The sequence below is a fragment of the Pithys albifrons genome, chromosome 19 (assembly GCF_047495875.1).
Source record: "Pithys albifrons albifrons isolate INPA30051 chromosome 19, PitAlb_v1, whole genome shotgun sequence".
Lineage (NCBI taxonomy): Eukaryota > Metazoa > Chordata > Aves > Passeriformes > Thamnophilidae > Pithys > Pithys albifrons.
Genome location: NC_092476.1, coordinates 7,676,609 through 7,702,765, shown reverse-complemented (window position 1 = coordinate 7,702,765; position 26,157 = coordinate 7,676,609). Strand labels below are relative to the sequence as shown.

The following is a 26,157-nucleotide window of genomic DNA, read 5'->3' as shown; positions in this document are numbered from 1 at the left end:
ATGTCTTGGGTCAGCTTATTTTTAGCTTGAAAAGATTTCTGCAATTCTTCTGTCAATGTTTAACTTCTATATAGTAACCAAATGCATTCTACTGCTTATAAATTTTATCCACTGGGGTTGCTTTTAAAATACTATGGGTAAACTTAATTAGTATTGTGACTAACCCAGCGTTGTGTGGCAAGTGTTGCACACCAGGCTGTGAACACTGAACCAGGTCCTGGGGTGTTGTGGAAGGTCCACACTGAGCAGTACTAATTGCATTGCTGTGCTTGCCCAGGCTGATGCTTGACAGGGGCTGATCGTAGGGGGGTGATTGTCTTGATTTGGTACCAAAAGAATTGTAACTTCAACTTCCTGTGTCAAGGGTTATTGTAATGCCTTGTTATTTTTTGCATGTATGTTAAAAGGGAATGGAAACATCTGAACATTGGCAGTGTGGCTTTGTTGAGGATTAAAAGTACTTTTCTACAAACTGAGGAGTTTGTATGTTCCAGGGTAGCACAGACTACACACACTCATTTACAAAGGATTTCTTGTCCTGGGAAACTGATCTTAGGGGGCTATTTTTGATTTTGAAAGAGCACAGTTACCTTTCATTGCTGGATTTAGGCTGGATCTTGTGGATTTTCAGATGAAGCTGTGTTGTGTAGTGGCTTACACTGTGGAATTGAGTCTGAACTATTTCATGGGCTCTGGGGAGGAGCTCAAGTTTCTCAAAAGCCATAGCTGTAAAAACCAAACAGCTTTATTTTTACAATGCATGTTTTAAGAATTACAGCTTCCCAAAAAATACACTCGAGGTTTGCTGTAAACAGGACTGTTCTCTGCAGATCTGTGCTACAGCCAACAGCTGAGAGTCACCTTGTACGGGAACCTAAAGTGGAATAAACTGAAGTGCCATCTGACTCTGCTAGTGAGATGATCATCATTTCAATTGTGTGCCTTCCTGGGAGAGACGAGCTGGCCAGGTGCTCCTTGTCTGCACCGAAGGAATCCAGGGGAACATGGAGGGTCTTCAGGTTCCATTTGCAGAGCAGGGGCTCGATAGACCAGTCAGCACTGAGTGAGGAAAAACCAGCTGGTGAAAATGTAACCCAAGGTTACAACTGCTGCAGCCACTGAACAGGCTGTCACCAAACTTGTGCAACACAGCGGGGTTTGTAACAGCTTTCTAGTCAACAGCAAATTGCAGGTTCTTGGATTGTTTTCAGGTTTGGCTGCTACCCCCAGGATCTACCTGGCTGACAGCAGCCTGGTTCACGATGAGGAGCTTTTCTGAGTCAGAGCAGTGGTGTCTCTGAGAAGTTAACACTCTCCCAGAGCTGAGCCCGGAGTTAAGATTTGAGTCTTAAATATGCAAAAGAGTTTACCTTCGGACTTGGTAAGTAGTCCAGAATTGAGCATGTGGGTTCTTCTCCAGCAAGAAGTAAATTGTAGTTAAAATATCTTCAAAGTCTGCACAGTTTGGGGAGACAAAGCAGTCTGTGTTAGTGTCTGGATTTCAGGAACAGTGAAGTCTGTAGGAGAGAACTGAGAAACGTGGCCTGAAGCGTTCCATTTTCCATCCTCCCACCCTCAGTTGTATTTCTGGCAGCTCAACGGGAACTGCCCCCCAGTAACAAGGTCAGTAGCACAGGGTCACCTGATCCCTTGACTGGTGCCAGCACTGCTCTGCAACCAAAGATCCCTGAGAGCATTAACGTACCTTTGGGGTCAAAAAAGACATCTGAGCCTAAAATAATGTCTACAGGAGCGAGAGAGAGCAGCTCGGGCGAGACGCGGCCCCAGGTGAGCCCGAGCACGGGCACGTGTGGCAGGCGGTTCAGGACGCAGCTGCGGCGGCAGCTCTGCAGGCACCGGGGCAGTTCCTCGCTGTCCGACAGGGTCACCTGGGCCCCGCACTTGGCGGCCACCACGCCCGGGAGGCTCACACCGGCTCCGATCTGCAAGCACAGCGCGCGGTGGGGCCGGGCCCGCGGGCACGGAGGGAGGGTCAGAGGGGCGCGGTTGGGGCGGTACCTCCAGCACCCGCCGGCCGGGCAGGCTCTGCCGCTGTGCCCACACGAACTGCGCCAGCACCACGGCGCAGGGCCACGCGTACAGCCCGTACGGCGAGTCCAGCACCTGCAACAGACGGGCCGAGGCGCTGTGCGGGGCCCGCGGGGATCCCGCAGGTCCCGGGGGCGCCCCGAGCGGGCCCTACCTCGGGCACGCGCACGGCCAGCGCCGCCGCGCCCTCCCCGAAGCGGAACCGCCGCGCGCGCCGCCGCGGCTGCGCCATGGGCCAATGGCGGCCGGACACGTGTTGGCGCCAGGCCGCGCTGACCAATCGGCGCCTCCTCCCGCCCTGACGTCACGCGAAGCGCCGCCGCCGCGGGCGCTGATGGTGGCGCGCGCCTCCCGCCACGGCCTGTCCCGGGCGCCGCGGTCACACCGGGCCGGTCACACCGGGCCGCTCCCGCCCGACCCGCCGGGGCGCCGCGGGCTCCTCCGCCGGCCGGTGCTGCTGGAGGGTAGGAAGCCCGGTGGCACTGCTGTCGGAGGAGCAGCAAGCGCGAAGCGGGAAGGAAGCGGCGCCGGCGGGGCGGCCCCAGCGGCGGGCGCGGCGCGGCGCGGGCAAGGGCGCCCGGTACCGGTACCCGCTGCTGCCCTTCCGCAACATGGCGGCGCGGGGGGGCCGCTTTCCGCAGCTCGGCCAATCAGCGGTGCGGCACGGCGGAAGCAGCGGCACTGCCAGCCAATGGGAGCGCGGCGGGGGCGGGGCCGCGGCGACAGCGGCCGCACGGGGTGAAATTTCTGGAAGGTGCGGCCGGAGCGGGGCCGGGATCGGGATCGGGATCGGGATCGGGGCCCGCGGGCGGTGACGGCCCCCAGCGCCGTCGCCATGAACCACAAGAGCAAGAAGCGGATCCGCGAGGCGAAGCGCAGCGCCCGCCCCGAGCTGAAGGACTCGCTGGACTGGACCCGCCACAATTACTGCGAGACTTTCCCCCTGAGCCCGTCCGCCTGCAAGGTGCGCCCTGAGGGGAGAGCGTGGGGAGGAATGGGGAGGGAAATACGACTGAGGGGTCCTGAGGGGCTTGGGGGGACGCCCGCGGGGAACGGAGGGGTCTGAGGGAACTGGGGGGACACATCAGTGAGGGGATTGGGGAGCCCTGAGGGAGGACACGACTGAGGGGCTGGAGAACCCTGATAGGAACGGGGGCGTGCGGGGAATAGGGAGGCACTGAGGGAATGGAGAGGGCAGTAACTACGTGGAGACTGGGGAGGACAGAAGGGAAGGGTGTGGAAGGGAGGTCTGAAGGGGAGGTGTGATGGGAAGGGGCCCTTTCCTGAGGCCGGGGTTGCCTCAGAGCTGGCTGCTTCTTTCCCAGGGAGGTTCTGGCAGCACCCACGTTTTTTCCTCCCTCCACGTGGCGATGAGTGCGGGGGAGGTGCGGGCTCGCCGGGGGGGATGGATGGGATGGGCATGTAATTCCCAGGAGCTCTCCCCGATGTCCCCGGGGATGGAATGCGGCCGGGGATGTGCCAGCTGAAAGGGCAGCGTGGCCTCGGTGGGGAGCGGTGCCAAGGGCTTCGGGCTGCCCGTGTCGGGGGGAACGGGCAGGGAGAAACAGGGCAGCGGCCTCGGGGAGCTTAAAATAACACGTGGGCAGCTCGGTCCCCTCGTACTGTGCGGAGCAAAGGGGGTGTGTGTGAAGCTTCCCCTCAGGAAAGTGCGGTCCTGGGACATCAACCTGTCCTAATACCTGCTCTGCTCTGCTCTCCTTCCGCGGTTTCACAGGATAACGTGGAGAGGGCAGATGCGCTCCAGCTGACGGTGGAGGAGTTTGTTGAGCGGTATGAGAAGCCCTACAAGCCCGTGGTGTTGCTGAATGCCCAGGTGGGCTGGTCTGCCCAGGAGAAGTGGACGCTGGAGCGACTGAAGCGCAAGTACAGGAACCAGAAGTTCAAATGTGGGGAGGACAATGACGGGTACTCTGTGAAGATGAAGATGAAGTACTACATAGAGTACATGGAAACCACACGCGATGACAGCCCTCTGTACATCTTTGACAGCAGTTATGGGGAGCACCCCAAGCGCAGGAAACTCCTGGAGGACTACAAAGTACCCAAGTTCTTCACTGATGATCTCTTTCAGTATGCAGGGGAGAAACGGCGGCCACCTTACAGGTACAGTGCAGTGACAGCAAGACAAAGTGGGTATTTGCCATTTTATTGGCTGTTCCTACATAGTTGTGGTTGTCTCACATAAAAAACCACATTGGGGCAGCTCTGTGTTGTCTTTTAAAACGAGGGTACATCTGTAATCCACAGGAAGAGAAGGGCAGATCTGTGTGTAACAAATTGTCCTTCTGCCACCAGTGCTCCTACAAGTTTATGGTATTCTTTTCTTTAAGTCAGGTTACATCACTTTTTAGTTTTTTTTAAAAATTAGATACTTACTGAAAGATACAAAGATTAATTTCTTGCCCTGTGTGCCTTCTGGGTTTCAAATTTTAAGTACCTCAGGACTGGCTCCTGGGTTTATGTGCAGTGTGAAATTTTGTTTAATTATGAGTCAGTCCTTTTAAGGTAAAGATCTGAAACTAGATTAGGATCTAATGTAGAGATTAGTTCTCAGCTCTTCTTCAGACGATTTTGAAAGAACAATATTTTCATCTATGTAGTTTTTTCCACTTTATTTTTGCTTCAGATTGGAAAAGGATTGAAATGATATTTCATTCATGAATTCAAATCAACAGCCCTGTATTTGGGCTGTTAGGCACAAAAGCCATTTCTATGTTAATACAACACTCCTTGAGCCTGAGCTGAACCCTCCCAAGTAATTAAAGTCTTTACAGCAACATTATAATTGTCAGACAATGCCTTTTGCCCTTTGAGTGACATGAGGATGTGATGTGGTTTATTTAATAAACTGAAACAGGTAATGAATAATGGTACTTTCCTCTACACTCTCTCACGTCTCTGTAGTCCAGGAGTGATGCAGGAACTTAATTCCATTTAAGGTCACTGAAGTGGGAGTTTTTACAGTGTTGTAGCAGCTGCTTTTTACAATTCTCTTCCAAGAACATACAACACTGTGATTGAACACAAAAGCACATCAGGTGTCTCTGGTAGAAACTAAATCCACTTACAGAACTGGGGATCATTTATCCAAGTTATGGGTAAACAAGATAATCTGTTTGTGACTCATTTATGTTGGTGTCTCTCCCCCACACCCTCCCCACCTACAGGCACATGCTGAGCATTTTGTGATCTTGGTATTCACTGTTCTTGTACTTTGTTCAGGAAAATGTGGGTTTGTTTCAGGCTGTTAATGTGTTTTGAGAGATGAGGGGTTCACAAGAGCACACGGATGGCTCCTGGAATTGGAGGGTTCATCTTGGTACAGAAATGGATGGAGAGTGTCCAGTATTTTTAAAACATAATTGAAAATCTGACAGGAAATGGGGCTAATCCTACGACGAGGATATGATTTGTACAGATAGAGCTCTGGATTGAGAAGCATGTGATAGTGTGTAGACCATAAAGTAAGAATTGGTGCTGCCCAGAGCATTTTTATTGGTGTTGTTCCTCTCTAAGGTAACGACAGTAATTTTTGGAAGCCATTTACTGAAGCAGCTATTTTAGTTGGGGAAAGAGAGAATTGGGAGCTGTGAAGTTTTTTAACAGTCAATTTGATGTTTTATGGCAAATTGGGTTTTGTTCATTGTAAGTTAATTGCCTGGAGGAAGATGCTGGTAAATGAGTGTTGCTAAATAAGGGTTTTAAAACCTACATGTGTAGATTCAGGTTATTGTCAGAAAAATGGTATTGATAGTGCATTTGTCTGTCACAGTCAGTTCTTCATGTGTTTGATTTCTTCTGACTTGTTAGTGAAAGCCTTGACTGTTCTGCTGTGGTTTAACCACCTTTCCAAGGCTAATAGGAATCTAAAGAGTGAATTGGCAGCAGAGGTGGCAAACACCTTTGTGAAGCAAGAAGAAAGCAGCTTGATAATCAAACTTGCAGTCCTGCAGTTGGTGCTGGCAAATGATGCTTGAAAAGCAGCTTGATTTACACCTACATTGGAAAGGGGTGATGGAGAACTTGCTGAATTCCAGTATTTTTGTGCTTCTCTTGCTGGGCATCACCTGCCTGGATGGATCTCCACACCATGGAGGGATCTTGTTGGTGCTTTAGTTTCTATACTCTCTGCTGCCCATCAAGCAACTACTACCATTTTTAACTCTCACTACATGGTATTGTCACCCCACACTGCTTTTTCTGGAGCAGGTCTTACTGCTCTCTTGCAGGGGAAATGAGCAGCTGAAGGTGCTGCTGCAGTTACATAAAGTTGTCTGTTGGGAGAAATAAACTTTAAAATTGGGGAATTGGGATACACACCTCAAATCCTGAATGGTCACTGGAGAACAAGCTCCTTCTAGTTAAGTGTTGGAATGAAAAGCCTGTTGTGAGCAGAAGGCTCAGAGAGAGGCCAGGGTTGCATAACTTGCTCTGTTCCTTGTATTGCCTTTTGTTTGTTCCTCATTGTTCTGCAGTTCTGGATATGTTTGAGCAGCGAATTTTAGAAAACTGTAGGAGAGTCCCCCTGCCTAACAAGAATCCTAACACAGGCTGCTGTGACTTCATTGCATTCATAAACCTTGAAATCACCAGGTATTTTACTGAAGAACTGTTTAAAACAAAAACACAGCTATGAAATATAGAAAGTTACCTTCACTGTCTTGTCCCACAGTCAGTCATGTTGGTTTTTAGGTTAAACTTGTATCTTTTTGCTGTAGTGTGAATTTAACAAAATCAAGAACATAAATGAAAGAACTGTAACTGCTTTGACCTCTAACTGAACGTGCAATGCAATTCTCTGTCTAACATGAAGAAGGGGAGCTACTTGTTTGCTCTGTGACTAAAAGCCTTTTATTCCCTTAATGCAGATGGTTTGTGATGGGCCCCCCTCGATCTGGAACAGGAATTCACATCGATCCCTTGGGAACCAGTGCGTGGAATGCCTTAGTCCAAGGACACAAGCGTTGGTGCCTGTTCCCAACCAGCACTCCCAGAGAGCTGATCAAAGTGACTCGAGAAGAGGGAGGGAACCAGCAGGATGAGGCCATCACTTGGTTCAATGTCATCTATCCTCGGACACAGCTTCCCACCTGGCCCCCCGAATTCAAACCCCTGGAAGTCTTACAGAAACCAGGAGAGACAGTCTTTGTGCCAGGTATGTACCAATCTCTCCAGGGAGGAAATCTGGGAGAGAAAAGCATATTTTTAATACTCATGTGTTATAGATGTGAAGAGAATACTTCAACTTTCTTTTATGACCCATCTCTTACAAAAGGAACTCTCCTAAGCTCTTCCAAAAGGGATGTGTAGTGCAGTGCTTGTTTTGAGACTGTCCATTTATTTTCTGATGTCCCAAAACATGCATGGCCTGTGGAGTGGGATGTATGTGGTACAGACAACAAAACAAATGGGACTTGAGTTGCAGCTTCACAGGAGTCTGATCTTGGTCTAAATTACAGTAATAGGGAGCTGTTTGGGCATAAAATAATGGCATAAAACAAGAGGTGTTTGGGTACTGGTAACTCTTAAAAAATGTTTGAGTTTATACACACTATTACAAATTAACAACTGAATTTTGTAGCCTGGGTGGTTTGACTGCATATGAATTTTTTTAGCTGTGGGAAATGAACTACTTAAAGGCACTGACACCTTCCACCCACCTCTCTGTGGTTATATTTCATCTTGCATTTGAAATCAAAAGCTGGAGAAAGCTCTGCTAAAGATGCTCTTCTCTTGGAGTGGCTGCACACTGTGCCCATTTTGACTGGGGGGTGAGGTGGTGGTGGATGAGCATGTGAGTTCAGTGCCAAATTCTAACCTCTGATCTTGCATCATTTTAGTGCAGCACAGCCCATAACTTCTGTCCACGTTGCTTGTATCTGACATAGAGCTGACTTCATGTGTGAAGGGTGCTCTGTGATTGTCTTGGCACCCATTAGTGACTCCTCAGTGTACCTTCTGTTAAGAGTTTGTAGCTGTCAGGTTCCATTAAACTGTTCCCTTAGTCTTTTGTGAGGTTATAAGTGGGTTGTAAGAACTTCACTGTCTATTTTTATGCTGTGTGGGGAAACGATTTTGCATCTATTTTTAAATGAAAGGTTAGTCTGTAGTTATAAGAACCTTACAAAATCAGTGTGGAAAGTGCTCTCCAGCTGGACAGAAAAGGCCTCTGTGCTGTCTGGGTTACAATGGCTCTTGCTGTTAAATAAACCATCAATAGCCAGTGTGTTGCTGTTGAGTCAGATCTTTTTGTGAGCTGGGTAGTTTGGTCAGAGCATGGAGCAGCCTTCTGTAACCAGAACTGTCAAGCTTAAAGAGTGAAAGCTGAAATTAACCTGAGGAAAGATGACATGTTGGCAAACTCACCTGGGTTTGGGACATGATGTCCAGTTTCCACTTGTGCTATGAGAAAACTGTCCTTGTCTGTTGTTGAACTTGCTCTCTTGCAATGTAGCCAGCAATGGTCATTCGTGTTGTGTTTTAGGTGGCTGGTGGCACGTTGTTCTCAATCTTGACACGACTATTGCCATCACACAAAACTTTGCCAGCTGCACCAACTTCCCTGTGGTGTGGCACAAGACAGTAAGAGGGAGACCCAAACTGTCACGGAAATGGTACAGGTAAGAGATTCAGTAGATTTCTTTTCCCATTGTCTATTTAAAACAACCCCTAAAAACACTCATTTACACAGAGTTGTTACAGTTCAAAGGCTAATCCTGAAATTTCAACTGTATTTAGGATCCTAAAGCAGGAACACCCTGATTTGGCAGCCTTGGCTGATTCAGTTGACCTGCAGGAATCTACTGGTATTGCCTCCGACAGTTCTAGCGATTCTTCCAGTTCCTCAAGTTCCAGCTCCTCAGACTCTGATTCAGAGGTAATGCCTTTTACTGCAGTAGGTGATCCATATTCTGCAGTTACTTTGCTTTTTCCATTCCTTATCCTGTGTCCTAATCCTAATGTTCATGTCTTACGAAGGAAATTAATGGAAAGCAGGCAAACAAATGTATGTGGTGGAAGAGCCTGTGGTCTCAGCAGGTTCTGTTTGCTGCAGCCTCTCTGCATTGCCAAATGAATTTGGTTTGTTTGATCTATGTCTATATTACACATGAATCTGTCACTCATTTAGCTAAGACATGCTTGTGTAAAATGAATGTTCTAAAAATGGGGAGGGGGAACAAAATCCAGAACTGCTCAGTAATGCCAGGGGACTCTTCTAGGCACCTGAGTCCTTCAGAAGCCACTGAGCCTGCTCTAGGAAGATAAGGTCCTTCTAGGAGCCCCAGGTCAGCTTTAGTCAGTGATGAAATCTAAGAACATTCCTGTTCCTCATTTCTAAGCACTTAATTTGAAATTTCTTCCATGTGTCTAACCTGAAATAACATGTTCTTTGAACATGGATTATTCAGGGTTGCTGAGGTAGCTCATGTGGAGAATTCCACGGCACAAACAGTTCACAAGATTCTTCTGAATTCTGGTTTGATGTTTTCACTCCTCAGTGTGACTCTGGCTCTGAGACAGAGGGGATGATGCACCGGAGGAAAAAGCGGAGGACGTGCAGCATGATGGGGAACGGGGACACAACGTCCCAGGACGACTGTGTGAGCAAAGAGCGCAGCTCCTCCAGGTGACCGATGGCATCTCTTGTTCTTAAACAAGCACAAGACAATGCGAGGTGGAGCTGGCAGACTTCAGATAGGTGATTCCTCAGGACAGAGGGATGGAGAGCCAGGGATTCCTTACAGGACAAAAACAGTTGGCCAGTGGTGATATCCTCCCTCCATGAGTTATTTTAATTGCTCCAAATGGAAAACTAAGATTCTTTTTATTTTTTAAAAATACGGGGGGTTATTTAATAAACAGTTTATTACTTTTCCTAGTTGTCTCTTTTAATAGAGGAAAGGATTTGATTTTATTCTTGCTTAATGAACTGAGAGGTCGAATGTTTTAACTGTGCACTTCAGAGAGCACAAATGAATTGTGAACAGTTAAACCTGAGGAATGGTCAGGCAGGACTCAGATTTCGATGCTTTGTTTAATCAGAAAACCTTCAAGTAGTTGTACATTTTTTCTTATTGTTGCCTGGATTCTTTCAATTTGATCCACTGTTTTATCTGTTAAAAGCAAAACTCACTCCAAATTCCAAATGTCTGTGTCTATATTGCAAATAAATAAATAAATAAATAAATAAAGAGCAAGTTTCAGTCAGTCTGGAAGGAGGGAGCATTAATATTGCAGAACCAAGAACAGATATGCTCAGGGTAAATTTGCTGAGGAAGGCAGTTCTCTGGACTTGCCAAGTTAAAAACAGTGGGACACTGGGAATCTGGGGGTATACTGCAGGGAGGAACTTAAAACATTCTCTGCTGAATTAAGCATTTTTCTCATATAGCAGAGGCTTGCCAAAATTCTTAAGCAAATTCCTTGTGGCTTGGTTGCTGGATTGGCTGCCTGCCTGCAATAGGGGGCTGGCGAGTTCCTGAGCTGTTGGATGCTGCAGGTTTGGCATGGATGCAAGTGTTGTGGTGACTTACTGTGTGGCCTGCTAAAGAAGGTGTGCAGCAGTAATTTACCTGAGGAATTCCACACTCCCAGCATTATGCCTGAATTCCTGGTGTAGGGTACTGCCTGAAGACTGTGCTCCTGTACTTGTCTCTTGTTTTCAGGAGTTGCTCATAACTGAATACAAGTGAATTGCAAGTACAGAGGATCGTTAAATGTTGGGGAGAACTGTACTGACTGCTTATTTTGCCCTGGAGGTTTTCACAGTTTGTTTGTTCCAGCATTGTCAAATCCCATTTCAGCTGCCAGTGTGACTTCAGGCAGGGGGTGAGCAGCAGGAGAGAACAAACCTCAATGCAGACCCTGGTTTAGGGAAAAAAAACTAAAAAGGCAGATCACAGATGCAGATCTGTTGTTCTGAAAATTCCATGCATTTTTAAATTGTTTGCAGTAAAATTTTGAAATGAGTACCTTAAATATTAAAAATTAGCACCTTGTCTTGAACATTTGCTTTCTGGGTTTCACTGTTCTTCCACCTGTATGTTGACTGTTTCAGTCTGTGAGGGTGGGTGGGCGTTCTGTTCCAGCTGTGTGATGGATTAGTTGATAGAAATGCTGCCAAACATGAAATCTTACCCTGCTTGTACAATTCTGGAGGAAGAAATAAGCCTGACATTAATCTGCATGCTGCGATCTCGTGCCCTGATACGAGGGGAATGCTCAAAGGCAGTTGTACCTTTTTTTGACAGGATTAGGGAATCTTGTGGAGGCCGCAGCTACCCCTGAGAGATAACAGCACCCGATGGAAGCTCCATTAGCAGCCAGCCAGCTCTGTTCTGCCCCCTCCTGCTTCTGTTTCTCACAGTCCTTACGTTTCTGTCACTCTTCCTCGATCCAGACATCTGTCTTCGTTATGTGCTGTCCAAGGTTGGCTCCTGAGTAGCTGTAGGGGAATGCCCCGACTCCGTCCTCGTGCAATGCTCTGTCCCCTCTGCGCCCCGGGTGAGTGCACTATAACCCAGCTGTGGGTAAGGACATGCCAAGTATTTAATGGGTCATGCAACTGGCAAGGAAGACAACGGTCAGTTTTTAAAGAACTCTTTTTAAAACCAGCAGGTAAATAAAAACCTGCCTTGCTTTGACACTGTCATATGTTTACATGTTGTCCTGTACACTTGAGGAAAGGAACACCAGCCCTGTCAGCCTGTGGGAACATCCAGAGGATCTTGCACCAGAATTTCAGGAAGAAGAAGAAGAAAGAAATTAGCTTTTGCTAGAACTGAGCTGTGGAAAATGGGTCTTGGATCTTACCCTGCTGCAGGAGAACATTGCTGTTGGGGCTGGTGCTTCTGACTGCGGGTCTCAGAATCATAGAATATGCTGTGTTGGAAAGGACCCATCAGGATCATGGAGTCCAACTCCTGCTCTGCACAGACACCCCAAGAGTCACACCATGTGCCTGAGGGTATTGTCCAAATGCTTCTTGAACACAGACAGGCTTGGTTCTGTGACCACTTCCCTGGAGAGCCTGTTTCAGTGCTCAGCCACCCTCTGGGTGAAAAACGTGTTTCTGATATCCAATCTAAACCTCCATTGACTCAGCTCCAGTTGTTTCCTCGAGTCCTGTAACTGGTCATGAGAGTGAAGACCTTGGTGCCTGCTCCTCTGCTGCCCCTCAGGAGGATGTTGAAGACTCCAGTGAGGTCTCCCCCAGGCTGAACAAACCAAGTGACTTCAGCTGCTCCTCATAAGACTTCCCCTGCAGACCCTTTCCCATCCTCACGGCCCTCCTTTGAATGCTCTTTAACAGCTTAATGTCTTTTTTATATTGTGGTGCCCCCAAATGCCCCAGTATTGCAGGTGAGGCTGCCCCAGTGCAGAGCAGAGAGGGACAGTCCCCTCACCCTGCTGGTGATGTTGGTCCTGATGCCCCCCAGGCCATGGTCAGCCCTCCTGGCTGCCAGGGCACAGCTGGCTCATGTCCAACTTGCTGTCCACCAGGACCCTCAAATCCCTTACCTGGCACTGTTTTCCAGTCTCTCATTCCCCATCTCTACACACATCCAGGGTTGCTCCATCCCAGTTGCAGAATCCAACAGTTTCCCTTGTTAAACTTCATATGGTTGGCGACTGCCCAGCCCTCTGATTTGTCAAGGTCTGGTGTAATCAGCAAATTTGCTTGGTATTCCGTTGAGTCCTGTGTCCAGGTTGTTAATGAAGTTTGTCCAGAAGGATCCTGGGAGAGACAGTATCAAAAGGTTTGCTGAAGTCCAAAAAGATGCCATCTACTTCCCTTGATCAAACAGGTGGGTTACCTTGTCATACAAGGAAATTGGGTTTGACAAGCAGGACGTTCCTCTCCTGAAGCTGTGCTGGCTGTGACCAGTGACTGCATTGTCTTTCAAGTTTTTCAATACCTCCCAGAATAATCTCCATACCTTTACCAGGCACTGAAGTGAGACTGACAGGCCTGTAGTTTCCAGAGTCTTCCTGCTTGCCCTTCTAGAAAACTGGGCCAATGTTCACCAGCTCCCAGTCAGCCAGGACCTCTCTGGATTCCCAGGACTGCTCAAAAATCATCAAAGAGGTGGTGTGATGACATCAGAGCTCCATGAGGATTCTGGGATGAATCCCTTCAAGCCCCAGAGATTTGTAGGGATCCAGCTGGAGCAGCAGATCCTGCATAAATTCAGGGTCAACTTGTAGTTCATCATTCAGGCATCCTTGTCTTGCAGCTCAGGGCACTGAGACTCCCGTGGCCCACCATCTGTATTGAAGACAGAGGCAATGAAAGCATTTAGCACCTCTGCCTTGTTTGTGAGGTGCCCATCCTTATCCTGGAACAGGCCAATTTATTTCTACACTGCTTTTTGCCATTAATGTATGTGAAAAAACTTTTTATTGTCCCCCACATTTCTGGCAGCTTCAACTCCAGCTGAGCTTTGGCCACACAATTTTTCTCCCTACAGTGATGAGCAGCATCTCTGTGTCCTTCCCTTGTCACCTGGCCTTGCTTCCACTGGGCACACACCTTCCTTTTTCATCTTTCCAAGAGAAGATTAATGCTCCAAACACTGAAGCATCTTCAGCAGAGGAGGCCACCAACCTGAAGCACCTTCTGTGGTCTTAATCTGCATGCTCCATGCACACACCTGAGGTGCAACAGCTTAACCAGCACCAGCCCATTTACTTTTGCTCTGTGTCTGTTACAACAGGTAGCAAAGCTGCACTAGCACCTTGTGATAGGAAACTCGATGGAGCAGGAGAATCCTGGAGTTTCTTGCACAACAAAAACTGTGGAGAAAAGGTCAGCATTTGCCAGTAATTACAATCCTGCAGGTGTGATGTTTAGCACAAGGCAGCTGCTGATCACAACAGTTGCTGGGTTTTAGATACCAAGCAGTTCTAGGGCTGTGGGCAGTTCACATCCCTAAATGGTTTTTATTTGAGGTTATGGGTTCAGATGTTTTTGAAACTTGCAGTGCCAATTTTAAAGGACTGGGAGGGGGGTGTATTGTTGTTTTATGCAATGTGTTGCTTAAGTCTCTGTAGGTGCATTTGTATTATGCCAGGTAGAGCTCTCATCCCCAAGGGATCTGTTGGAGCTGCTGGTTTGGTTTTTTAGCACGGGGTTGTGCTGGTGGTGTCAGTGGTGTGCCTGTCTGGCTCAAGGAGGGCTGCCAGGAAATCTGAACAGCATGGGCAGAAGCTGCCTGAGTTGAGCTGCTTCCAGGCTGCCCTCCTGAGCCCTAGGAGGTGGTTAAAGGATCTCACTTCATTGGGAAACTTGACAGCAGAAGTGCTGTGTGTGTTGTAAACATGCAGTAATGCCCAGGCACTGATTAAAGAGCAGATCAGCAACCTCAGCTGTGACTTTCTTACATGTTGGGTCAGATGGAACCTAGAACATTGCTTGTCTGGGTTTTTTAATCTTTTTTTTTAACCTTGTCTCATCCTATTTAAACACTCCCTTCCTTCTTGGAGAAATGGCCATATCCTGTTGTACAAGGGAATCCTAAATATGTTTGTCAGGATCTCTGTTTTTGACTCTTCTGTGCCAGCTGGGTAGGAGTAGCGTGGTGCTGGGGAAATGGAGAGAGGGAAGTTTTTTGGTACACTTGAGCTGTCCAGATTCCCAAATTTCCTGTGATGACCAGACATAAGAGAGCACTGCTCTTGTAGACTGTGCACATTCTTCCACAAGATTACTTCATTTAAAATGAAAAAACAACTTTCAAACTCCTGGCATTAATGGCCAAGGCTGGACAGCCTGGGAGCCTTCACAATCCATGTGTGTCTTCTCAGAGCAGGCTGCAGCTGCTGCCTTTTGGAAGAATGTGGGGCCTGGAGAGGCAAAGGCTTACAAGGATCAGCTCTGTCATGGTGAGGGGAGTCCTTGGAGAGCTGTCCCCTGCCCTCTGTGGTGGGTGGGCAGTACCTCAGTGAGGTGCAATTGCATTTGGCATGTGTGATTCAGTTTTGCAGTCATAAAATCTTACGTGTGTGTGAAAGCCTCTGCACTGCTGGGAAAGCCACACCTCTGCCTCCAGAAGCACAGTGGGAAGATCAGAGTGCAGAGCATTCTTCCATGGTGTGAAATAAACCAATTCCAGATGAAGCCTGTGTTGGTTTGACACCCCTCACAGAAAAGCAGCGTGTTTGCAATGGACTGCAGGCATTGTGATACAGCAACACTATCCTGAGTGCTCCACAGGGCATTTCCTGCTGTGAAACAGTAGCTGTTCAGGCTACCTGGGAATCAGCACTTTGGGATCTCCAGTTCTTCCACTTACGGCTTTTGCCTTGGCCAAATTGATGAGATTCTGTCTTTGAGTAGTGAGGAAAATCCCTGCCTCACAGGGGTGTTGTGAGGCTGAACTGTAATTACTGTGTAAGTTGCTTTGAAGTCATCCACCCACAAAAACTGTTCCATTCATCCAGAGCAACCTGAGACTTTAAAAGCCTTGAGGTAGCTTTTTGTAGCAGAAAACATGGGGATGTTCAGCACTCTTGGCCACGTGGTGTTCTGTGGTGGCCCTTCCAGAATTGCTGTGTGGTACATAAACTGTAGCAGAACAAGGCATTTTGTTTTCACCAGGGTTGAACTGTTGCTGTTTCATGGCCTGCTCTAAACAGCAGGGTCTGTTAGATCAGGATTTGTTTTTAAATAGGACTAGATTAAATTCTGTCTCATCAGGGAGTCAGCCTCACTGGCCTTATGGGAAGGGGGAAAGCTGGTGCTTCCCAGGCCCTCATTCCAGGCTGGATAAGTGAGGAACAAAGTTAAAAACCATGCTCCCTTTGTGCCTAGCTCTGTGCTTGTGGGAGGCTGGCTGGGGACAGTGGGGTTTGTGCTCTCACTTCTCCAGGTTTGTGCTTCTTGGGGCATCCACATCTGTTGTTCCAACCCCTCTGTTTATGTGTCCTGGAGAGCCCCTGGATGCAGCTGGTCCAGCACCCAGGCCCTGTGGGCCCCTCGTTTCCTTGAGCCCCAGAGCAGCAGCACAGCTCTGCCTCAGCCCTCTGGGCTTTGGGGGCTGCCCTGTTCCCTGGGGATGGGCTGAGAGCCTTGGGCTGGGTTTGGACTGTGACCTTCGTCCTGCCTGCTTTGGGAGAAGTGAAGGGATTTGGGAGCTCTGGCCCTGCTTTTGGGTCTGGTGACCAACACAGACTGCGACAGTTCAGGAGGAATGACCAAACACTCCATAGGAACCACAGATAGGAACAGGAGGCTCCAGTCCTGGCACCTGTTCCCTGCACAAGTGTGGGAGCAGGTGACACTGAGGAAGCTCTGGCAGACCTTCCTCTCGTTTCCAGCTCCTGTGTCCTGGCTCCAGTTTGTCTTCTCAGTTACATTAAACCTCTCCAAATGTTTAGAAGAAAGACAGAAACCTCTTTCATAATTAACCCTGACCCTTCTCCTCCCTGAATCCCCAGCCATTGTGGGGCTGGAAGCAAGACTGTTGGCTGAATCTGATCTGAAATGCCTGTGTGGGCTCATTGTTACGGGAGGTTTTTGGCATCCCCCTTGCAAAGAGGGGGAAGGAAAGTGTTATCCATTCATGTGGCAGTCCCACTGTCAGCTCCAAGCCCTGCCACTGCCCTTAGCTGCTTTTATCACCCATCCAGCAGAGCTGGGATACTTGTCTTGTTTGGATGATTGTGTTTTTGCTTTTTATTTTAAATAAAATCAATTATTTTGCATTATCCTGTCAACTAGTCACTTCTTTCCATATCATGATCTGGAAAAACCCTACAGGTGTGTACCTGTGTTTCCCAAAGTGTATTTCTCACAGTGTGCTGAATGTGTTCAGGTCCCAGCCGTGGGGGACTTGCTCAGCTCTTTGGGATTCATGTCTGTGCTGGGGGGTGGTTTGGAAGCTTCTGGGGCTGTGGTGGCTTTGGGAGAAGGTTTGTGTGGGTAGATTTGTTACCAGACTGCACAACCTGCTCTTTGCCCCTGCCCTGCCCTCCCCAGTCTGTATTACAGACACTTTTGTGTTGTGTTTCTGGTGCCACCTCACACTGGCAAGAGGGGGGGGATTCATCTTCCAGGTGTTGTGCTGCTTTTGGAGGGCCACCAGGTTGATCAGAGGGGTGGAGCACTTGTATGAGGAAAGGCTGAATGAAGTGGGTTTGTTCCTCCAGAAGAGAAGGCTTTGGGGTGGCCTAATAGCAGCCTGAAGGGAGCTACAAGAAAGGTGAAGAGAAACTTTACAAAGCCCTAGAGAGCCAGGACAAGAGGGAACAGCTTCAAGCTGAAAGAGAATAGGTTTAGGTTAGATGTTAGCAGGAAATTCTTGGGTTTGAGAGTGGTGAGTCCCAGGCCCAGGTTGGCCAGAGAAGCTGTGGCTGCCCCATCCCTGTAAGTGTCCAAAGCCAGGTTAGATGGGGCTTGAAACAATCTGGTTTAGTGGAAGGTGTCCTGGCCCATGGCAGGGGCTTGGAATGAGATGGTCTTAAGGTCCTTTCCAACCCAAACCATTCTATGATGGTTTCTGCACACAGTGCAGAAAGGCTGTGCAAGGGCTGGACTCCAAGCAGAGCTGACTGACTTCCTCCCCATACCTGGGGGTTTGCCAGAGCTGCCCGAGTGGATCTGCCTGTGAGGTGGAACAAGGATTGGGAAAGTGGAAAAACTTGTATATTCTGCTAGTGAGCTTTGTTGAAACTGGTAACTGTAGGTAAATAAGCTGGAACGCAGTGTGGGACAGCAGCCTGGAGGCTTTTGAAATATTTATAGCAATACATTTGTAGAATGAAACACCTCAAAGAGTAAATGGCTTTGTGGCAGCAGACAGGCAGTTTGCTCATTTCCACATAACAAACCTCTTTCCTCCCCTTCCCAGACACTGCTGGAAACATTCTTCTTGTTCACTGCCACCTATAAAACCAATTTTTTTCTCCCTTCCAGCTGCCCTTTAGCTGCTCTCCCCATGCCCTGCTCACCTTCCCTGCTCAATGGGGCCCAGCAGTCACAGTTATCAAAGAGCCCCTGCTCTCCATGTGGGTGCTCCAAGCGTGTCTGTGCTTGACATTTGACAAGGCCCAATTCCAGAAAATGGTGTGAGTTGTGGTGGCTGGAAGCCATGTAGAGCCGTGGTAGAAATGCTTTTATAACCCATCTCTCCTGCTCTTCAGTCCTGAGAGAGGCAGTTTTGGGTGCTTCAAGATAATCCTGTTGTTCTTCGTAATTTGCAGGTGCTTCTGGTACCTTCTTCAGTGCCTTTGTGGCTTTGCAATCAGGACTTGATTGATTTTTATTCCTCTTGATTTATGTACACATCTTCCTTATTGTGACAGTTGCAATCTCATTTCAACAAGGAGGACAATGTAGTGATACTTCAGTTACTGCTGGGCAGCTGACAGGACAGGGCTGGATTGCCAAAGTTCTTGCTCCTTTCCTCCAGTTCAATGCAGAAGCAAACGACTCCTGCTTTTTCTTCTGTGGCAGTTGGAAGGCAAGTCACAGATAGGGCTGTGTTCCCACTGGAGTGTCAGGCACAGCACTAAGCAGCTGCATGTTTAAGGCTGGGGTTGAACTAACAGTTGCAGCATGTTTTTTTCTTCAAGGCACATAAAGGTTCCTCTGTGGGGCTGCACCTCCTCTGGTTCCAGAGAAGTGTGAATCAAGGCAGGTAGAGATGATTGGCAATGTGTTCAGAGGGAAATAATCATTCCCTGTCCCTCCTTCTCTGAGACTTGGTGGCTCCCACGTCTGTGTGATGCCTGTAACTGTGTGTCCTCTGTTTGAACAGGAGGACCTGGAACTGGGGGCTGCCACCGCAGCAAATCTGTGCATCCTGCCTGGAGGAGGAGGATCAGGGCAGCTGGAGCAGCAGCAGCTGGTCCCACTGTGTCCCAGCTGTGCTAACAGGGAAAGGCATACCAGGGCTGGAGAAGAATTTCGGAATTGCTTTTCTGATGCAGCACTGCTTTGTTTAGACCCAAGGCTGTGTCATTTCTCAGCTGTTCTGCTGCAGCTGGGGCTGGAATGGCTGCCAGTATCCAGGAGCTTTTGGTTCACTGTCAGGAATATCGGTTTGTATCAACTTGCTGTCAAGGGCAAGGCCAGTTGTACAGCTGGTTCAAAAGACCCTCAACAGCAACTTGGAGCCTGCTCTGGCTCAGGGATTAGACTGGAAAATGAGTTTTAACATGATGAACTAAAAGTTGCAGCATGTTTTTTTCTTCAAGACACATAAAGGCACATCATGTTAACTGGTTTTACAGTTCTTCAGCTGTGTTGGGTGACCTGGAACAGGGTCTAGTGACAGAAGCTTAGGGGAAGACTAGAAACAAGTACTCACAGGAGCTTGGGTAGGATCACTCCATTTGGTGGGAGCCATCCCCACCCCTGTGCTGGCTCAGAGCTCCTGGTGAGCTGAGCTGTGCCACTCACGGATTGAACCTGAGCCCCACTGCAGCCTCAGAGCCAGCACACAGCCAGGTGTCAAAAGGCAAACGAGCAGCCAGCCAGGTAGGTGAGTGACCTCCAAGCCTGTGTCAGCTGAAGAACAGTGAGTACAGGGGCATTTCCTGGGTTAGCTTCTCTGAGAGGACTGTGATCTTGGCAGGGAAAGAATGGTGTCAGTCACTTGGGAGCATGACTAGTGCTTGTGGAAATAATCTGAGTTTGGACCAGTTGTAAGACTGGTTTGTGCTCTACCTTTATGTGAGGAAAAATGGGTTCTTGGAGGATCTGAGAACACACAAAAGTGCCTTTCCCCACCGGAAAGCAGCAAATATCTGCTCACCTCACTGCACAGGGTCTTGTAGAGCCATGCTTGGGTTACACCTGTGGTGGAGAGAGGGGTACTGGAGCCCAGTGACTTCTTGCTTTGGATGGGAGGGATGCAGAGGACCTCGGGACAGGGCGTGCCTGTGCAGTTCACTGACTGCCGGAGGCTCCGATCGTGTGGTGCGGTGAATCAGCTCTTCTCTGGGCCTCGGGAGGCCCTCCCGGCTGCTCTCACGTTATCCCCGGATCCCGGGAGCGGTGCAGCAGGAGCCAGCCCCACTCAGTGCCTCTCGCAGGCAGGTTTGCAGCGCAGCATCTGCCGGGGATGTTTCCCGGAGCAGTTGTCGCCGCAGCTCTCCTGAATCCCTCTTTGTGTGTGTTGGTAAAACTCTTCAGCTGCTCCCAGCCTTTGGCTCTGCTCACTGTGGCCTGGAGCTGTGAAAGGCGCTTCTGTGAGGGCTTGGGGCTCTCGGGGACCATTCCCAGCCATTCCCTGCCCACCTGAGACCCTCGGGGACCATTCCCAGCCATTCCCTGCCCACCTGAGGCCCTCAGGGACCATTCCCAGCCATTCCCTGCCCACCTGAGGCCCTCGGGGACCATTCCCAGCCATTCCTTGCCCACCTGAGGCTCTCGGGGACCGTACCCGGCCCGGCGGGCGCTGCAGGGCGGTTCTCCTCCCAAGAGAGGGCAGCGTGCTCCTGCTGCTACCCCGCGCCGGGTTCGGCCCGACCCTGGGATGGGAATGGCGCTGGGCTGGCAGTGCTGTGTCCAAGGGATCGCCAATCCCGAGGTCCCCCCTCTCCAGCAGGTTCCGTGCTCGTCTCTCCCAGAGCCAAAGGACAGGCCCATGGCAGAGATCTCTGGCTGGGAGTCTGCCTGGCTGACCTGGAATGTGAATCTATTCCCTTCTGTCCCGGAGCATGCAGGAGGCGTTAATCGTGCCTTGTAAGTTGATAGGGGAACCCTACAGATATCTTCTGTGGCTCCCAGTGGGAGCCTTGGCCAGAGGCCAGGCCAAGTTTACTCCATCCAGTTCCCTCTGGACAGCCACGGAGCGAACACGCTGACATCACCCGGCGCCTGCTGAGACCAGTTTCTGCCTGGGGGATCATCCCTATCAGATCACATTCCGCAGGGGACTCAAAGTCTCACTCCAGGTCTGGATGTTGCAGATCCTGTCACCTCATCACTGCAGGAGGCTCTGTCAGAGCAGCTGTTCTGGCAGATGTGTCCTTGCTGCTCCTGGCTGTTGCTCTCAAGACCAGGAGTGTTGTTTTTCAGAGACATCCAAACCCTGCAGTTCTCACAGCTCCTGTGAGTTTGGCAGGTTCCAGCAACTTGATAGTGAATCACTGCAGGTCCAGAAGCCACTAATGAGCATTTCTGAGGACCCTGCTGGTTCCCCTGTCAGGGATCCCAACCTCAGGAAAAGCTGTTGGGGTCAGTGTCTCTTGTTTTAAGGCAGTGATAAATCCTGCTTGGGAGGGAGCTTGCTGAAGTGCTCCTTGCTCCTTGCTCCATGCTGGGTTAATGCAAGCCACATGCTGCTGCATTCCTGAGCAGGCAAACACCCTCCAATACACTTTCAGCCAAAAGCCATGGAAAATTTATATTGCCAGGGAGAAAGAGCAGGAGGTGTCCTGGATGTTGACTGCAATCGAGGGCACTGTGACAGCTGGAAATGTGAACAGTGCGTAAGGCCAAAACACCCCAAGTCACCCTACCAGCAGCTCACAGTAGCTACTTTCTGTCAGTGTCACCCAAAATTCCTCTTTGTGCCCAAGACTGACAGTCCACATGAACACAGGAACAAGGACCTGTCCCTGGAGTTTCCCCACCCTGGTTCTGTCTCTAGCCATGAGCTAGAGGACTTGGGAAGCCTCTGAAAGCAAGTGATGCACTGAATTTGGAATGATGCATTCATGGTTACTGGGATTTGGACAAGCAGGAAGAAGAGACCGAATATACATCAAAAAAAGCTGCTGAACCAAACAGTGCTGTGATGCTGCCAATCTCTTGGTGTTTTGGCTGAGCTCTAGAGCAGCTCTGACGATCAGGACCCAAGGAATGGAAAGCTCTGCGGGACAAGGGGAGATAAGTACCATGGTTGGTTGTTACTAAGAATACAATTATCCATACGCAAACGATTGCCTGCCTGATAGGATTACCAATAAAGACAAACACACTGAGGATCATGGCCTCACTTCCTTCCTCCCACCCTTCCCATTTAATCCCATCTTTGTGTTTTGTCTTCAGACAGTCAATAAAAAACCTCTCTTCTGGCAATATTCCCAAAGCCTTTTCCCTGGAGGAAACTTTGGGGGTGAATTCCCATGTCTGCTCCCCTTGCATGCAGCTGGGAGAAAGCTCCGTGCTGGTTTTGCCCTGGCAGGAATAGCTTAGGCCTTCTAATTTCAGCCTGCTTTGTAAAAGGTTGGCTAATCCTCCCAGCAGTCTTGAGAGGCAGGAAATCCTTGGTGGCAGAGTCTGGGAGGACCTGACAACCTCTTGGCCAGTCTCTTTGCCAGCTTGTGGTAGGTTTTGGGCACATCCCGATTTTTGAGCCTCATGTTTTCCAGACCCCCCAGCAGCAAGATGCCCCGGGGGAGGCTCTGGCAGCCCAGCTGCTCCCAGCACCCACTTACCTGGTGGGTGAGACAGCAGTTTATGGCACAGATGAACCACTGATATTACTTGCAGCTCCTGGGGAAGGCGAAGTGATGCTCTAAAGCTTGGCATGGATGTGCTGCCAGATGCTTCTCACCCAGGGGAGTCAGGACAGCCTTCCTGGCCCTGCCAGCCCCCTCACTACCCAGCCAAGGGCTAACAAGGTGCAAATGGCCATTAAACACTACCCAGAGGCCAGTTAACACCCCAGCCCGAACAAAGCTCCCCAAGCTGTGGGTGCCTATCAGCCCTCAGGGAGCATCCCGGGGGGCGGACACCTTCTCCCAAGTCAAATGGTTATGAATGGGATTCATTAATGAGGCAGAAGAAGAGAAAATGTCCTCAAGTTGTGCCAGGGGAGGTTTAGGTTGGATATTAGGTACAAATTCTTCACTGCTAGAAAGGGGTCAGGAACTGCGCGGGGCAGTGGTGGAGTCACCATCCCTGGATGTGTTCAAAAACGTGTGGATGTGGCACCTGGGGACATGTTTAGTGCTGAACATGGCAGCGCTGGGTTAACGGCGGACACGGTGATCCTAGAGGTGTTTCCCAAACTAAATGATTCTAGGATACAAGACACTGCTGACCGGTCTGGAAATGACTTTGTGGATACAGGACAGTGTCTTACGAAAGATCCCCCTGTCCCAAGCTGGACGCTCGGATGAGGCAGAGCTGCGCTGCTTGCCCTTCAAGCCTTCCTCTGCCCGTGCCCCCTTCCCAAATCCCACCCCTGGGAGCGGATGGATGCGGGTGCGCATCCCCGGCGGGAGGGGAGCGCGGAGCGAGGGCTGGCTCTGGCGGTGCAGGAGGTGGGGGCCGGGGCCGGGGGGGCCGGGGCGGTGGGCAGGGCCGGTGGATGACGCCGGGCAGAGCCGTCCGAGAGCCGGCCCAGCCCCGCCGCCGGCCCAGCGCTGCCCGCGCACCCCCCGCGGCCGCGCAGTCGGGTCGGGCGGGCTTCGGCGGCACGGCAGGATGGACCTGGCCGTGGACTTGTACCTGGCCGTCCCGCTGCTCTTCACCGTCCTGGCACTGGTCCTCGCCTCCGTCTTCGTGAGGCTGCGGGGAGGCGGCGGGGAGCGGGCAGCGGAACGGCCGCGGGAGTCCGCGGCAGAGCCGGCCCGGGAGGGCGGCCCCGGGGACGAAGCGGCGGAGGCGGCCGAGGGGCCGGAGGACGAGGGGAGCCGGGTGCCGGTAGAGGAGGTCGGGGCGGGCGAGCAGGAGAAGGAGGGGGTCGCCGAGCAGCGGGAGGCGGCGGAGCCGGGCCCTGCGGCCGAGCCCAGCCCCGCGGCGGCGGAGAGCATCCCCCGGCAGCCGCCTCCAGAACCCCAGCAGGCGCCTCCAGAACGTCGGCAGCCGTCCCCAGAACGTCGGCAGCCGTCCCCAGAGCCCCGGCAGCCGCCCGCAGAGCCCCGGCAGCCCGGTCACCGAGAGGATGCGGAGAGCAAGGTAGGGCCGGCTCCCCGCGGACTCTCCCCCGGGATCCCCGCAGTCGGTATCCCCGCCACCACCCCCCGCCGGAGCAACGCGCGAGGGGCTTTCCCTTGAAACAAGAGAGGTCCCGGCAAAACCCAGGTTTTGTTTTCGGCTGGGGACAAGCCCGTTGTCACCGAGGACGGCAGAGGTTTGCGGGGGGGATGTTTCTGGCTCCTTCCCACCCCGACCCTTCAAGGAATGCTCCTAAAAATAATCAAGATAGTGAAGATTTCAGTGAAGAGAGTGTGAGCCTCTCCTGTCTGCGCATCTAACCCCTGGGTGTCTTTTCCTTCCCCCAAGAGCTTATCCAGGTGCTGGGGAATGTGCATGTGTTTATTCTTCCTGTCCGCATCCCCTTTCTGTGGGTTACAGCAAACTGTCCCCGTGCCAGCGCCGGGTTCCTTACGCTGTCCCTGGCTGGCTGTCCTTGTCTGCCCCAGGAAAGGGACCGCCTCACTCCCTCCCAGCCCCAGCAGGATGCTGGCCCCAAGGTCTGACCCCTGGCTGAACTGGGGGGGCTGGTGGGGGCGGTGATGCCTAGAAACGCACGGTAAATCCTGTTCCAGCACCGGATCTGGTTTAAAAATAAAAGGGCAACCCAGTGTCTATGGGGAGATCTTGTTCTGCTCTTGTTGGGGTTGCTTCAGCTTGGGTGGCACTCGATGACACTCCAAGGTGCCTGAACTCCCTGCCTTGGTGCTTTCTCCCACATGGCCCCTTGTCCCAGTGGAGGCAATTGAGTGGTGGGGTGGCTCAGGAATCCAGAAGTGATGCCTCAGCCGTGTGCCAGTAGCATGTTTCAGCCAGGGAGCAGAGGCCTGAGGCCCAAGAGCCTCCTGGCTATTATTAGCAGCATTTGTAATCCTCAGCAACTGTATCCAGGCTGCGGGGCAGTGCGCAGACAGCCCTCGCCTTGGAAAGCATCTCCACTGACTCACTGGATGGCCTTGGGCAGGCCCCAGGGGCTGCACACCCTGCTCTGTACTGTGATGCTCCTCAACACCCAGGGGTAAGCCCTGACCGGCTCTTAGGGCTAGGACGTGGCTCTGCTTCCCTGTGCTCTTCCTCACTTTCCCTGGTGGTTTCTGAGCCTCAGAGCTCTCCTTCTCCCCTTCCTGGCACCCCTTGACCATGGCTACAGCTCTCAAGCAGCCCTCTCCCTCATCCCGGGCTTCTGGAAGCCACATCTGTTTCTCTGTTACGTGATTTATTGTTGCCTTTGAGTACTGGGATCTCTGGAGAGCTCTTGGGCCACTGTTAGCCAGCTCCTGGCTGGGCCAGCTCAGCACCAAAGCTGGCCACCAAGCTTGGACTGCTCTCTGGTCACTGCAGCACCCATAGGGATGGGTGGCCTTATCCAGTGCTGCCAGAGCTCACGGGTTCCTCTGCTGCCTTGCTAGCTAAAGTCTCAGGAATGTTCTTCTCCCCTCTGGCTGCCCTTCAGTCCTGATTGGTTTCAACAAGCACTGCAGCTTTGCTTGCCTTCAGAGGAGGGCTCAGCTCCCTTATCCCTGCTCAGCACAGGTGCAGTTGACAGGGCTTAGCATGTCTGGAAGTGAGTCCTTACTGAAGGATCAGGGAGTCTTGTGTCCTCCAGAACCATGGCTGGGCTCTGGGTGACTGGGGTCTCCTCACTGCCCTCAGCCCCTCCTACAGCAAAGGGGGCACTGGAGATGAGTATGGTCCTGGAGTGGCCTGAGAGGTTTCCTTTTGGGTAATGGTTACCTCACTGTAGGAGCAAGGCAGGACAAGTCACCCTGGGCATGAGCATCCTTTTTCCTTTGGGAAAAACAGCAGTGAGAAGCGGGAGGAATGCTTCTCACTGCTGAGGAAGTGTTTGGGAGCTCTGCCCTGTGCATGATCCCACAGCTGCCAGGACTGCTGTTTGCAGGCTGGGCCGGGCTGGCCGTCCCATGGGGCTGGGTGGCACAGTGAAGGGAGTACGTGTGTTTCCAGCAGGCACCACACATGTGTAAGCCCAGGTGCTGATCCAGGGGCTGGTCCTATGGGCAGAGTGGAGGGGACTATCCGCACCTCTGCAGAGTCTCCCTGAGTTCCCTGGTTTTGCTCCTACAAAGATCCTCAAAATTGCTTCATCCCCTTCCTCCTCCTCCAGCACTACTCAGGCCCAAGCCCAGCAGGTATTGCAGGGAGGGACAGGACTGGCCCTGGGCAGAGCAGGGAGTTCTTTGCATGGGGCT

At 51.0% G+C, this 26,157-nt stretch overlaps 3 protein-coding genes across 6 annotated transcripts in view; 2 read left to right on the top strand and 1 right to left on the bottom strand.

Annotated features, from left to right (window-relative positions):
• Positions 1–727: 727 nt before the first annotated feature.
• METTL23 (methyltransferase 23, arginine) lies at positions 728–2,676 on the bottom strand. The gene is made up of 5 exons (XM_071573917.1): positions 2,204–2,676; positions 2,020–2,124; positions 1,706–1,943; positions 1,371–1,455; positions 728–1,059 (listed from the first exon to the last, which is right to left on the bottom strand). Exons 1-5 carry the CDS (start codon positions 2,279–2,281, stop codon positions 858–860), a joined length of 708 nt encoding a protein of 235 aa, XP_071430018.1. The 5' UTR covers positions 2,282–2,676; the 3' UTR covers positions 728–857.
• Positions 2,677–2,768: 92 nt separating this feature from the next.
• On the top strand, positions 2,769–19,020 carry JMJD6 (jumonji domain containing 6, arginine demethylase and lysine hydroxylase). 2 transcript variants are annotated; one of them, XM_071573915.1, is made up of 7 exons: positions 2,769–3,013; positions 3,785–4,173; positions 6,939–7,225; positions 8,555–8,690; positions 8,809–8,947; positions 9,570–9,697; positions 18,831–19,020. In XM_071573915.1, exons 1-7 carry the CDS (start codon positions 2,885–2,887, stop codon positions 19,015–19,017), a joined length of 1,395 nt encoding a protein of 464 aa, XP_071430016.1. In that variant the 5' UTR covers positions 2,769–2,884; the 3' UTR covers positions 19,018–19,020. The 2 variants fall into 2 exon arrangements, with proteins under 2 accessions (XP_071430016.1, XP_071430017.1); XM_071573916.1 differs by lacking the exon at positions 18,831–19,020 and adding an exon at positions 11,322–16,779 and having other exon boundaries at positions 2,771–3,013.
• Positions 19,021–23,305: 4,285 nt separating this feature from the next.
• Positions 23,306–26,157, top strand: part of MXRA7 (matrix remodeling associated 7) — a 29,779-nt gene continuing 26,927 nt past the window's right edge. For 2 of the 3 annotated variants that reach the window (XM_071573813.1, XM_071573815.1), the window contains exon 1: positions 23,306–23,929. In XM_071573813.1, coding sequence (XP_071429914.1) covers positions 23,456–23,929 — 474 coding nt within the window. In that variant the 5' untranslated portion in view covers positions 23,306–23,455. The remainder of the gene's footprint in view (positions 23,930–26,157) is intronic. The other variant, XM_071573814.1, reaches the window with a different exon arrangement.

Excerpts from the sequence above, each read along its gene's own strand:
- METTL23 (XM_071573917.1), bottom strand. The coding sequence starts at position 2,281 with ATGGCGCAGCCGCGGCGGCGCGCGCGGCGGTTCCGCTTCGGGGAGGGC. Across the intron at positions 1,456-1,705 it reads TGTCTTTTTTGACCCCAAAG|ACTTTGAAGATATTTTAACT; the intron begins GTACGTTAATGC and ends CAAACTGTGCAG. Across the intron at positions 1,060-1,370 it reads ACTACTTACCAAGTCCGAAG|TGCTGACTGGTCTATCGAGC; the intron begins GTAAACTCTTTT and ends TTCCTCACTCAG.
- JMJD6 (XM_071573915.1), top strand. The coding sequence starts at position 2,885 with ATGAACCACAAGAGCAAGAAGCGGATCCGCGAGGCGAAGCGCAGCGCC. Across the intron at positions 7,226-8,554 it reads AGAGACAGTCTTTGTGCCAG|GTGGCTGGTGGCACGTTGTT; the intron begins GTATGTACCAAT and ends GTTGTGTTTTAG. Across the intron at positions 9,698-18,830 it reads AAAGAGCGCAGCTCCTCCAG|GAGGACCTGGAACTGGGGGC; the intron begins GTGACCGATGGC and ends CTGTTTGAACAG.